The 13,873-nt window shown below is 45.1% G+C and overlaps 1 protein-coding gene across 1 annotated transcript in view; it reads left to right on the forward strand.

Moving 5' to 3' along the window:
* Window positions 1–2,745: 2,745 nt before the first annotated feature.
* Window positions 2,746–13,873, forward strand: part of ITPKA (inositol-trisphosphate 3-kinase A) — a 39,560-nt gene continuing 28,432 nt past the window's right edge. The window contains exons 1-2 of the mRNA XM_066552195.1: window positions 2,746–3,393; window positions 3,739–3,789. Coding sequence (XP_066408292.1) covers window positions 2,890–3,393; window positions 3,739–3,789 — 555 coding nt within the window. The 5' untranslated portion in view covers window positions 2,746–2,889. The remainder of the gene's footprint in view (window positions 3,394–3,738; window positions 3,790–13,873) is intronic.

Genomic DNA, 13,873 nt, shown 5'->3' on the forward strand with positions numbered 1-13,873 from the left:
TGCGGGCAGCCCTGTCCTATCAGGAATGCAGGATTTCACAAGTGAAAAGTACAAGTCACCAACACTTTGTCAGGACACAGAGTACCATTCCATTTGTTAAAACAGCTGTACACCTATGAGGAAATGTGGTGATACTGACTGAAGAATCTCTTTATTCCCCGGGTACCTTTGAAAGATTTTGAGTTAAATCTTACAGAAACTTCAGCTCTCTAGAGTGATATACTATAAATGAGGTCAATTAAACCTATCTAACCTTATCCAAGAAATCACCACTAATCAATATTATAAAATAGCAATTTTATTCATGTATTTATTAAAATGATAATGTATTGCATGTTTTTGTTTTCATCTTCATTACTTGAAAGTAAAATCTTTTAAATTATATTTTATAACTGAACTGAGCTGCTAGTCCCAGAACCGTTGCCAAGGTTAAGGTTTCCTAAATAAGATTTCCTAATCATAGACCACACATAATCTTGTAATTGCAGAATCAGCAGACAGAGCAATGGCTAAAAGAGACTGGAAACTGAAATGTCCTTCCACATGCAGCAGGCCATCTCCTGAAGGGCTCCTGTTTGCCCTATGAAAGCTCACATGTAACACCTCTTCTGTGAATAAATATGTTTTTCCAGCTTGCTTATCTACAGACAAAAGCTGCCAGAGTGACATAAAAGAGTTACATGGGTCCAACCTTGTGTATAATCTTGAATACCCATTTAAAACTGCCCTTTGCATTTTCTGCTCTATCTATAAATTTATTACTGTGAGTATTCTTATAAAACCATCAATTATAAAATCATGCTTTTGATTAAACTGTTATGACTTTAGGTATATATTAGGTTTAATCAATTTTCATGTTTTGAGACTGCCTTTCTGCTCCAAGAAATTTGAAACTGATTGTAAAATTAGTAATAAAAGCAGTGACTATCTTCTTTCAGAAAGAACGTAAATCTATTACAGTCTACTGTGAAGGAATACCCTCCTACAGGTGCTTTGGTGTTCTCACGGCCTGTTGGGGAAAAGTTGCACTGCCAACCACTTTACTGTGCACTTTACTGGTTGTGTTTTCACATAATTTGGCAGCTGCTGTCAACCCTGCCTCCCCCATCACATACACCTTGGGAGAACTCCCACCACAGCTTCTACACAAAACTAAGTCTACCACAAAGCTTGGCCGTTTAAGCCAAAAATCCAGACTTCCCAAATTCCTGCCTAGGCACCATGTAGTTTCAGAAAAGTGTCCAAAGATGACTGATTTTTTTTTTCTTTTTTTAAGTTTCTCAGCTGCCTTTCTGTCTGCTCCTTAGCATTCACAAGCTGTGGGCCCTGTGAGAAGCACAGCAGCCACCTCAAGGGAAGGCACATTGTGCGGTGCCTTTTGGAACAAGTTTTTTCAAAGGTAACCTGAAAGATCAAGCTGTAAAATAATCAACTGATTATTTTACAGATAATCTGTCCGAATCACAAGACAGGTTAACAAATCATTTATAGCATCACTGGAGGGAGGAGTCCCAGCCGTGGCTGGGACTGCGCTGGGTGCGGTGGAGCTCCACAGCCCCTTTTGCAAGGAGCTCCGAGCCCAAGCACCAGGCAAGAGAGAGCAGATGGTGAGAGACAGATGGGACAGTACAAGGAAACAATGAGATAAATGAGCAAAAACTCAGCTGAAGACTTTAGCATTTGGTTCCAAAAATTATTAATTTTAGTAATCATTTCAGCTGATGTAACCCTATGGTAGAACGCCTTTCCCGTTCCAAAGGTCTTAATAGCTACAATTACAACACATGCGGCAACCCAGCACGGGTTACATTTTAGGTAAAGAGTGGGAGTTAGCAGGCAAGAAGTACCAAGGCAGGGGGTGTCAAACGCTGAAATTCGTTCAAGGGGGCTTGGGTATCGCAGCAACCGGCGGCTGAAGGCAGCCTGCTTGAGCACTGCTCAGCAGTAACGCGCTGACTGACAGGCAATTCGGGCTTCCCGGGAGGCCGGCGCTGCCCCAAGCCCCTGTCCCGCTCGCAGCCGCCGGGGATATTGCAGCGGGGCGTGGGGACCCGCAGCGCGGCCGGGGCAGCGCCCTCAGCTGCCGGCACCGCGCGGTCACTCACGCACCGTCACCCGGTCCCCGCGGGCTGGGGACAGCCCAGTCACATCCCCGCCCCCGCGGGGCGCGCTGAGCCACCCCAGGATGTCGCGGTCCCTCCACGGCAGCCGCGGCGGCCTGCAGGTGGCCGCCGGTGTCAGCGCGCACCGAGGGGATGCTCACACACGGACCCCGGACCGCCACGCGCGGCCCTGAGGGGGCCGAAATCCCCAGGGAGGGTCCAAGGCCGCCTCCAGCCGAGGCTGGGCTGTGGGGCCGCGCCGCCCTCCGGCCCGCGGGCGGCCGGGGCTCGCCGCGCTGCGCAGCCGCCGTGCCCGGGGAGCCGCGGCCGGCGGGCGAGGGGCGGCGGGCGGGAGCGGCGGCGCGGAGGTAAGGCGGCACGCTCGGACGGGCACCGGGACACCCCCAGGCCGCTCCCCGGGGACCGCCGCAGGGAAAGCGAAACCAAAAGGGCGGTGATGGTGATGGTGGTGGCGGCGGGAAGGGGCGGGCAGGGGTTCCCGCGGCGCGGCTCGGCTCGATGCGATTCGATCGCTCCTCCCCTCAGCGCCGAGGCGGAGCGGGGCGGTGGCGGCGGGCGGGCGGTCGGGCGGGCTCAGCGCGCCCCCATGGCCCTGGCGCCGGGTCAGCGGGCACGGTAGCAGCCTCCGGCTGTCGCCGCGGGTGACTCAGAGCTGCCCGGGCAGGGTGGGCTGGCGATGCGCCTCTCCGCCGGGCTCCGGGCAGCCGCGGGAGACTGACTGATCCACAAAGAAGTTTCCCCGGCAGCGGCGGCGCGGCGCTCCCCCATGCGCGCCTCCGGCCGCCGCTCCTGGAGCGCAGCTCGGCAGGCGCCCGGCGCCGACCCCGCCATGGAGCCCCGCGCGGGGCTGCACAGCAGCCCGGAGCTCAGCCGGGCCAAGCGGCTGACCGTGGGGGAGCTCTGCTCCCTCTTCGAGGCTCGCTGCGCCGCCGTCGCCGCCGCCGCCGCCCGTCAGCTGCCCGACCGGCCGAAGAGGGGCTGCCGACCCCCGAACGGGGTTCTGCCGCCCGTCATCCCCCGGCTCACCGTCACCGCCGAGGAGAGCGAGGAGGCGCAGGGCAGCCCCCAGGCGCGGCCGGCGCGGCCGGAGGGCGGTGGGCTGAGGACGGGCAGCTCGCTGCACCTGCAGTCCCGCCGACTGTCCAACTCCTCGATCTCCTCCACCGGCTCCTCGTCCCTCCTGGAGGACTCGGAGGACGACGTGCTGAGCGACACGGAGTGTAGGAGCCAGGGCATCGTGCACTTGGAGCACGGCGAGGACACCGGCCAGGTAGGGGTGCGGGGTGAGCGGTTCGCCCGGGACGCGCTGCCCCCTGGCCGGGCAGCTGGGCACCCGCTGGGCTCCTCAGGGGCCAACAGATGCTCCCGCTTGGAGTGAGGTTTCCGTGACCCAAGTCCAGGAAAGCTCCGTGAAGCTCCTGTCCTGGGCCGGCAGCAGTGCGCTGCGGTGCACAGGCTGCTGTGCCTGTTGGAAAAGCGCTTCTGCACGTGGGCTCCTCAAAAACCCGGCCAGGTGTGCGCTGTTTCTTTCTGCTGTGGAGTTGTACTTTACGTCCCAAGAATACGGGGAGGTGTTTTTTGATCATAAGTGGGTTGTTTTTTTTCTTTTTTCCAGTCTCCTGTGTCAGATGCTCAAAATAAAATTTTACCAGGCATTTCCCAGCAGGTATTTTTTGTCTCTTTAGGTCCTGGAGTCTGTGGTTGTCAATTTTTGAGCCACTTCTTGCTGTGAGCATGACAGGAGATGGGGAGGAGCTTGGAATGGATAGAATGCATGCTTTTGTCCATTCTGGCAGCAACACATTCTTCTCAGTAAATCCCCTCTGTAATTTGGCAGCTTTCATCCATGAAGTGCACTTTTAAAGGCATATAGTTAGTTGCTTTTTCATAGTCTTTGATGTATATTTCCCTGACTCCATACAGAGTGCTTCTCATGCTTTTGTACTTGAAAAATGTAGCTTTAGTGAATTCCCCCTCCCACCTTCATTGATACTGCTGCTTAAATTGTTGTTCTACTGCCAACTCATTGGTGCTGAATTGTTTTCAAGCACAACATATGCTTTGATAAAAAAGGTATAAAGAAGAAGTAATGCAACCTGTAGGTGATACCTCCAGCTGGACTTTTCTCATGGTAATTGTGGGTTTACTACTTTAAAGGACACATAGTCCAGGAACTAAAATGCTGTGCACAATATTGGTTTTGTTTGCATCAACTTGTGGCCTGATTTTGGAAGAGAAAAAAAAAGAGTTTTGTATTTTGTCATTTTGAGTATAAAGAAACATCTAATTATAAGTCTTAGTTTGTACTTTTGATTCTGAGATAGAATCTGGTTTGCACAAAAAAAAAATCACTTGTTTTGCTTTCTTTTCTAAAAGACATGCTATGTGATTTTGTGAAAGTAGCAGGAGAACAGAAATTAAAGATAATAAAAGGCCATGGGATCATTTGACTCAATATCCCTGCTGTGGCAATATGTGTGCAGCAAGAATTAAGTGATGATGTTTCAGCGGTAAGAGAACTCTGAGATGGCATCGTGGCATCTGGTTAAACTGTGTGAGTATAGACTGAAGCAAAACTGATTCTTCAGATGAGAAGCTGTGCTATGTCAAAGCTTATGCTTCTGATTCTCTGAAGTCATTGGTACTGAATACAGTATTGAGACCTAAATGATTGGGGCTGTATCCTTCCCTATAGTCTGAAATGCATGTATAATGTGAGTGCTACTACTTTCTTTTAGGAAGTCTTTATAGTCACCTTTTAATTACAAGAAAATAAAATAGTAAAAGAAGAAGATCTCTAACACTGATTTATAGACAAACTAAAAACATCCATATTATAAATGTTTTAAACTCTGAGACCATCCTGTTCACTTAGGTGTGTGGGAAAATGAGAACTTCGATAGTATTATAATAATTCAGTTTTTGAAAAAGTTTTTGCAGTTTTCCGAAGTTTAGCACAGCTGCAGGACTGTTTAATTCCTCCTTGTAAAGTAAGTATTTCCTCAACTCAAGTGAAATACTTGATGCTTTAAAAGGCTGAGTTATGTTTCCATACCTGCAGTGTAGGGGAAGATGGGGCAAACTGCACCCAGGAGCTTGCATTCTGGCTGATTTTCTTTATCTCATTATCCCTTCTGTGGCAAGTTGTCAAACCAGAGCAGGGACTGGTACCTAGGACTCTAAACCATCAGAACTTCATGGCACTACCTAATAAATTAAATGGGCTCACCTGCTCAGTGACTGCTTACATGGCTCATCTTTCCCTTCCTTGTTGCATTACCCACCAAGAGCTGGAATCCCAGGAATCTGCTGTTTCTCCTGTGGTCAGGTGCACTGCCCTTCATCTCAGATGGCTGCACTGTTTGCTCGGCAATATCTGGAGGCATCCAGGACAGTTCTTGTCATTGATGTCTTTTGGTACTGGACAATGCTGTCCAGTCGTTTCTTCAGCAAAACAGTGACCTCATACTGTGCCAAAGTCGGAGTCTATGCTTTGAACCTCTGGAGGTTCAACTGTACAGGATGTGTCCTTTCAACTTGTAAATCTTGAGGCAGTATGAATGTTTATTTTAGAGTGGAAGGCTTTGGGTTAAAGGCACAAACATGCGGGTGAAAATAACTACAAATTTTAGGATACTCTGTGGAATGGTTTTATATTTTGAAGATTTGATTTAGAGGCAATTTGGAACATTTTGTTTCTATCTATTGTTTTCAGTGTATTTTAATAGGTGAAGGCTTCTTCTAAGAGTGGAACACAAAGCATAGAGACTTTTCTGAAGGAAACTGGAATCAGAGGTGGGCCAAAGTTTTCTGTTTCCTAATTCATGGGAAATTTTGACATTTTGAAATTTCTCTTGTATTGGGGAATTCCCTGAGACTTTTCTCTGGAAATGTTAGAAGTTAATTTGGAGCCTGGTGCCTTATGATTAAGCTCAGACCAGTGCTCAGAGAACTGCTGGGTTGTCAAGCCTACCAGGCTCCCCAGTGCCTACCAGGGACCTTGGAAATTTGCCCAGGTCTTCAACTGTGGGAGTAGAAGTTCTGATAATGTTCCTGTTATCAGAGCTTCAAGGCTTCCATCTGGAGACCCAGGGACTTGAGACCTAAGCTGAAGAAGGCCCTCCCAGACCTCTCTACTGTTGATCTGGAGATCAAGACCCAGCTGAGTCTGAAATATTGTGGGCTCTCAAGCTACCTGTGTAGGACTGTGTGGGAGATGGGAAGCTCAGGAGCCTCAGTGTCCAGTGTCCTGGAGTTCTCAGGACTTAAATCCCAGGATGATATGCCTGGGAGTGCTGTCTCTGACTGTATTTCTTGGAGGAAAGTTCTCCTTGGTAATTCACTTGGCAAACTATTTTCCAAGAGGATGAGTGATTCAGTTAAGTATTTCACAGAGCATTTGGGGTTGGATGGATTGACATATCATGATGATGTTAAATTTTTGTTTCTTCTTGAGCACAGTACGTGGGCATGTCCCTGGAGTGTTGGGGGCAGTGAATACCTTGGGGCTGATGACGGTGACAGTGTAGTCCCAGCCTGGCTCCACTGAGACAGTTCACATCTGGGCAGGCCCACCTCTGAGAGCAGCTCAGTGGGTGGTGTTCCAGTTTCTCTGCATAAGTTATTCATGCCATTTTGCAGTAATTAGCAGAGGCTTTGAAATGGGGCTATCCAGGCTTTCCTGAAAGAAGACCCTTCCAACAGTGAAGGGATGGAAATATGAGAGAAGCCGATTTTGCTGCTGTCCTGTTGGTTCAGCTTGGGGTTTGTGAAAGCCAAGGGTGCAAAGCTGTGATAATGGAAACTGCATAATGCCATATTTGGATATTTGTAACTCTTGGCAGTAACTTAAGAAATATTGGTTATTTTTCAAATAGCCAATTGACAGAATAGATTTTACCCTATGGCAAAAGCTAACATTCCTGCATTTAAATGGGAAGCATATTTTTGTAGCCTTGCTTCATGCCATTGGGAGGTGTATATACACAGCTGAATCTTGCAGTGAAAACACCAGTGGTGCCTTTATAGCAATGGAGAAGATACAAGACTTATCTATTTTTGTCTTAATTCTGTGAATGAGCAGTTTTAAGAAGTACGAAGTCTGGTTACCACCTTCTTTGTTGGGACAGGGACTCTAAAGAGTGGTTTTCACAGAGAATAAATACCACAATAATGTACAGCAGCCTTTTGTCCTCCTTATAGGAGAATGTTATTTACTAGATAGAAACATGCCAAATAAATCTACTCATTTTCATAGCTGTGACCTGTCATTCCAAATTCCTAGAACTGTAACCATGAGAACAGCTGACAATTTGCTAGAGAAAAAGCAGTTCAGTTCTTGCCTACAGTGATACCAGAAACTTTGGGGGATATTTATTAGTGAGGTGCATTTGGTTTGGTTTCACTGATCTTCTTAATTGTATTTTTCATAACATCAAGTACCTCAAAATGGACAAGCGTATAGAAAGGCACACACACTTAATAGCTAACTAACTAAATAAATTAATAAATACAGGATGAAAGTTTTAACTACTTTGGCTCAGGGGTGGGTTACATAAGCTAATGCAGTAGCATATAATTGTTATTTTTAAATGAAGAATAGGAATGATGGGATGACATAAGTAAGACTGTTAATGGGATTTTAGCCTACTCTCCAAAGGAAAGAAAGCTTGTGTAATCACTCTATCAATTCAATTTCAACTGCTTTAGTAGGTTTTAGCCAAATTTGGCAGCGGCATAGACATCTCAAAGTTTCTTCAAGAGCTCTTTAAAGTTTCAGAAAGGTCAGACTGGGTGGAAGAGAGGAAACCAAAATAAGTGCATACTTTTTATACCAAAATAAGTGCATACTTTTTATTCTCTGGGGGGAAGGTACCAGAGGAGATAAACAGCTGTCTTCTGTTTCTCATGTTGACTGGCAAGTTGCCATGTGCACACTGGCTCGTCCATAGGTGCTTCCATGCTGAATCCAGCTGCAGCAGGTAGTGTCTCCTCTCCTGAGGGTAATTAGCAGAAGGTGTGGGAGGGATCATACATTGCTGTGGGCTGGTGAGGTTAGGCAATGTGGAAGGTGCTTGTTGAGGCACAGGGGTGAAAGGGAGGAAGTTATGAGGAGGTGTGGAAATGTTAGGGAGCTAGGAGAGCTTTTGGAACAAGTTTATAGAGGACAGTGACCAGCTGTAGATACTCTGATAAGGGTGCAGGACAGTAGATACCAGTCAAGTAGAAACTAAGCTTCTCTCTCTAGTGTTCTGCTCACCAGGGAGCTGCTTTTGATGGAATACATTTCATGCTGCTAAAAACATGCATATTTGTAATGACAGTCCTAAATACTGAAATATTCCTTATTGTATACTGAACAAGTTTGAGGCAAACAGTGGTAATGTTCCATGTTTGCACAGTACTTGGAACAAAACTCTGAACTGAGAGCCATCTCTCAGTTTGAGGATGAATTCTTCACCACTGTACATTGCAGTGGTGGAGTATATCAAACCATCAGCAGTATCAGGTCTAATGGTGACTTTTTATTAGTAGTGTGGATTCTTGTCTGTAAGGAGATTGACTTAGCTGTTCCCAAATCAGGTGAGAGAGAGGCAATTAAACGCCTTATCAGATAAGAGTTTCTAATTATGGATATATCTGAAATGGTGACTTAGACATTACAAGATTCTTCTCTTCTGAATCAATTCCACTCTGATAGTTTTCATTTTTCATATGTTAAAGGACATGTTGTTTGGGCATACAGTCTAAAGTTGAAAGAACTCTGTGATAACTTTTTCCTTATGGACCTGCTGTGTTGGGTGTATTGTAGAAGTTTCTTTGTATGTCCAGTTTTATAGTTCAAACCTCCTTATAATTCTTGTTTCAACTGGAAAGGTGAGAAAAAAGTAACAGCAACTCCTCATCACTGGGTGATGCATATTTAAAGAGGTAATACCTATGTGTATTTTTCTCACGCTGTCATTGACTCAGCAGATTTATTCGTGAAAACCCATGCCAGTCTTAAAAGAAATAAGGGTAGTGGTTGGAGCAATAGTTTGGAAATTTTGCACGTCTGTGTATTTTTGGGTTCTGACACTATTACCCTGTTAGACCAGTTTGATTAGAGTGAATATTTTTTAACTGGTTTATTTGATTACCATGTGTAATTAGTGTGGTAGTTAACATATTCAAAAATTACCTCAACTCACATCTAAAGTTTATTATAAATGGAATGTGGTAAAGTGGATTGGTTAGATTAAATGCTCACAATGTGATGCAATTTAATATTGGAAGCTGAGAATGCACATTGTATTTATGTGGTAAATAGCTGTTTTGTTTAGCAGTGGCTGAGAAAAACTAAGGATCATCATATGGCATTTTGTAGTGATTATCTATAAAATGTGGTGGTAGAAAAAATAATGTTAACCTTAGACATCTTGGAAGGAAAAGGTGATCTTATGTACAGCAGCAGTGAAGTCTATCTCTCTTCTTCCTTCACAGTCAGGGTAGTTCTTGCAGTGAAAGGGGGCTGAGGCAGAGAAAATTGGCTTGTCAGTCCATGTTAATTTGGATCCTGCATAGTGTAGGTTTAAATGGAATTTTTAAGTGCTCTTCTCTACCAACAGAGCTTCATCTCAAAAGCTCACAAATTAGGTAAGGTGGCATTGTCTGTCCAAAGCATAGCATACCTGGGGAAAAGTATAATAAAAAAAGGAGGGGAGTGAGAGCAGGTGTTAGTGTCCATCAACTCCTTCTGAATAAAAGTGTAGGGAACGGGGAGAGGCTACCTGTTCATCCAGAGTCAGGCTAGCAAATAGCCTGGCACTGGATAACAGCGTGGTGGTGGTGGTGTTTCCAATGGTGGTGTATTGGTGTATTGTTTCCAATGCTTAAGTAATTCATTCCTGTCAGTAATGGAGAATGCTTTCTGGGATAACATAACCAGCAGCATTTGAGTGGATTTTTATACTGATGAATGATGAGCTTCTCACAAGGGATGAAATCTTTTACATTCCAAAACATGTAGGTGTGAGACAGATTCTACAGAAACCTACCCTGAACCCATCAGGCCTGGCTATTGTTGCTTGTTAGCAAATCTTCTGTTCCTTGGCAAGCTTGGTAAGAAGTCAGCCAAAGACAAATCGACAGCTCATGTGAAGCAGTGATCATAGACTTGACATGATCCAGATTTAGAGCTTGGGACAGACTCTCCAAGTCAGTTGGTGACTATAGCAAGCAGAGCACAGACACTGCTTTGTGGGAGCTCAGCATTAACCCAGAATCCAGGAGCACTCCGTATTTACAGGCTGAAATATCCAAGTAAGGTGATGCAGTGATGCAAACACTTTAAACTGTTTACCTCAGCCCACTATTACCACGTTTATTTTACTCACATTCAGCTTCAGTCTGCTGCTTTATTCAGCCTTCTGACCTCATCTGTACGTGAGCCACATTCTAGCAGAGGTGTGGTTACAGGTGACAAAGAATATGTATAGAAACTTGTTTAGTCTGGCTGTCATTGGTACGAAAATGTGTCTGATTCATCCAGAGGATTAACAGGAAGCTGGGATGTTGTAGAACTGTATGAGTTAGTTAGTGGGAATGGCATAGTTCACTTGGGATGTATCAGCAGAAACTGCTTCATACAACTTCATGTCTACTTTGTACAATTTTCATGTGATAAGAATAACGTCTCTTGATAAATTGCATTGAACACTGCATAGAGAGAAGGTCTTTGTTTTCAGTGATGGTAGAAAATGATCATTAATTATCAAAATAACTGATTTTGTCTCCTGATCTCTACCACATCCAATCATAAAGTGATCCAGTCTTAGTTACAGCTGCATTCACTACTCTGAGCTGCTACAGAGAACACAGCTTTCTTTGCGTCTCAGCTCTTTTCAAGCAGCTCCATATAGTGAGAACACTGCCGTGGTTCTTTCTAGTGATGTTCACTCGAGGCAGAACTATTTTCTGTGCTCTACTTCGTTTGCTTCCTGTGGTGGAGTGCTGAATCAAATGCAGGCTTCTACTTCTCACCTTTGAGGTGCTGGTGCTAGTCAGAGTCTGTGTGTTGTGGGCACACAAGAGATGGAGGGAGCCTAGCTGTGAGGGATGTGTGCAGCCATCCCCCTCCAGGCACAGGAGGTGAGCTTGAGGAGGCTCAGCTGTGCACGAGGCAACTGTGAATTGGGTTTTCCCATACAAGAAGGCATCTCTCACCAACCAGCCAGCTCTGGCTCACTCTGCAGCATGTACTTTGGAAATGGAGAGAGCATTGTTGCCGTATATTGAGACCTTTCACTACTGGAACCTCTTCAAATGCTCTGAAATCACCACCTCTGCTGAAAATCTTCAAAGATTTTGAAGCATCTGGCACAGATCTGAGCATGTGGCACAGGTAGTGGTACTGTCATGTGCTTTCAAATGGCCAGTCTTATGGGTACCCATATTGCAAAGGGCAGCTGCAAGGTTCTAATGCAGGTAAAGAGCAAAACTTTGGAGATGAGGGAGGTAAGAGGGTTGTAATAGCTTCAGGTTATGTACCATCAGACAGAAGGGGAGTCCCCGACAGGGATTGGGAAGGGTACTGGAAATGCGAGGGGAAGAGCAAAACTTAAAAGGCAAGCAGATTATTGCTTTAAAAATCAAGGAAAATACATTCTCAAAAAAACCCCAGGAGAACATGTGACAACTATATTAAGAAATCATCAGTCAAACATTGAAAGTATATGTAATGAAAGAACTCACGTGCCTGCAGTGTGGGTATGTTAATGTTCTACTGTCTTTCATTACAAGTAGGCATAGCACTTGATGCACAGAATTCATGACTTTCACAGTTCTATATTTTCAGTCAACTCAAAGGATAAGTTACAGTTCCACAGTCACTGATGTAATGTATTGCAGAACCTCTGTTTATTCACAGATAGCTCTGCAGTGGATCACAGAAGGGAAAGGCTGACTTCCCAATTTAACACGGCTGAATGCTGATGTGGAGAGCTGCTGCCTTTGACAGTTTCACAGTCCCTCTCTGCTTGGGAAGAGACTAGGGAAGTTATTTAGGGAGACTTTCACCATGGCCAATAACTGTATTTTTTTCATTCTCCTTTTGACTAACTTGAGAGTGAGCCTTACTAGCAGAAACACTGAACATTTGTGCATGCAGCCAAAGTTAATGGGAGCTGTTCTACAACAGTATCCTACAGTATTGTATAACACTGGCTATTAGGAAAAGCAAAGGTTGACACCTCAGTTTAAGCTTTCAAAATTAGTTGTACTTTTCACATTAACCTATCTCTCCTTCACTATTTTCCCCTTCATTTAACAGGTTGTGAAAACAAATTCACTAACATTTGGAAAACAGTGTACTGCTGCTGTAACGGTCGTCTTTAAGTTTGTACCGAAAACTTCAATTCTGAAAATTTCTAACTTCTGAGTACTCAGTTTTGCATTTAAGGCATTATTAAAGTTCCAGCTCAAATGTAATTCTGGATCTGAGCATGTTCCAGGAGCAGAAGGTGCTGACATCTGGCAGTGATGTTTCATCCTCTCTCCATTCCCAAAGTGTACCCTGTGGAACAAGGCAGCACTGCCTGGCCCGGGTGAGGTGCCCATGCTAGAGAGGGAACTCACTGCAGGGCTGCACTTGGAGAGGCTCTTCAGGCACCATCATAGGTGCCCTCTGTTGTGGGGAGCACCTAGTTCACAGCTCCCTGGTGCACAGCTGAGCCTCCTCAAATTCCCTCCTGTGTATGGCTGAACACATCCCTCACAGCTGAGCTGCATTGATCCCTTGTTTGTGCTGTGCCAAGCAGTCACCACAGAAGGTAATTAACTACTAATGACAGTCTACTGCAAATTAATTTGAGGTTCTTACAATTTGCCAGGCTTTGTCAGGTTGACTTCTGTTCCTCACATTGCTGACTCCTGCTTTGAAAACGCTCCTCTTCCTAGATTTCGGGTTCCTTCCTCAAAATTCAAAGTTAAAAAGCTTTCAAGAGGATTGACTAGAAATTTTGTAGTGGGGTCAATATGAGTCTTTTTCTAGCCTTGGAAACACCTCAAGTTTTTGTTAAGAGTTGTTCAATCTGAAAAAAACAGTTTTAGCTCTTTTTTGAGGTGGTTAACTTAGAGCAAATCACCAGAGAATGAAACACCTACAAAGAATTCTTGTGCATTGGTGGTTGTGCATTCCTGGTTGTGCAGGAAATCTGGGTTTTGGGACCCTGGTCTTCTGAAGGAGGCAGAGCTAGAGAAGACTGTATCACCTTTGGACTCTTCTCTTTCATTGTATGCTTATGTGATGCAGCAGAAAGGATAAAAATCTGTGTGAACAGTGTTTTTGCATGCAGATCAGCTGTTATCTTGTGTGGGGTTTGAGTGGGTTGTTGGCTAAGTGCACTTGACCTGAATATTCTAATAATGACAAGCTCTGCTTGGTGTGGGCTCCCTCCTTTGCCACCCATGTATGGTCTGTAGGGACGGCGTCACTGACCCCACAAAGGGTCAGCTTTGTTTGGGGGAAAATATAATCTGAAGAAACTAAGAAACCTTCCTACGCTTCAGCTCTCACTTTTCACAGTGCAAAATGCTGAGTATCAGAATTTTGAGCTGATAATTTGATATAGTTTGTATTGTCTTGCTCAGTGGCATTTAAATAAGGAACTTTTTTGCCTTCTTTGTACTAACCCAGAAGGGTTATCCTGAGGTTACTCATTTCAGGACAGATCCTGCCATTCTGTTGAAAAACCTATAAAAGGATATTAAAG

Source organism: Molothrus aeneus, chromosome 6 (genome assembly GCF_037042795.1).
Source record: "Molothrus aeneus isolate 106 chromosome 6, BPBGC_Maene_1.0, whole genome shotgun sequence".
Taxonomy (NCBI): domain Eukaryota; kingdom Metazoa; phylum Chordata; class Aves; order Passeriformes; family Icteridae; genus Molothrus; species Molothrus aeneus.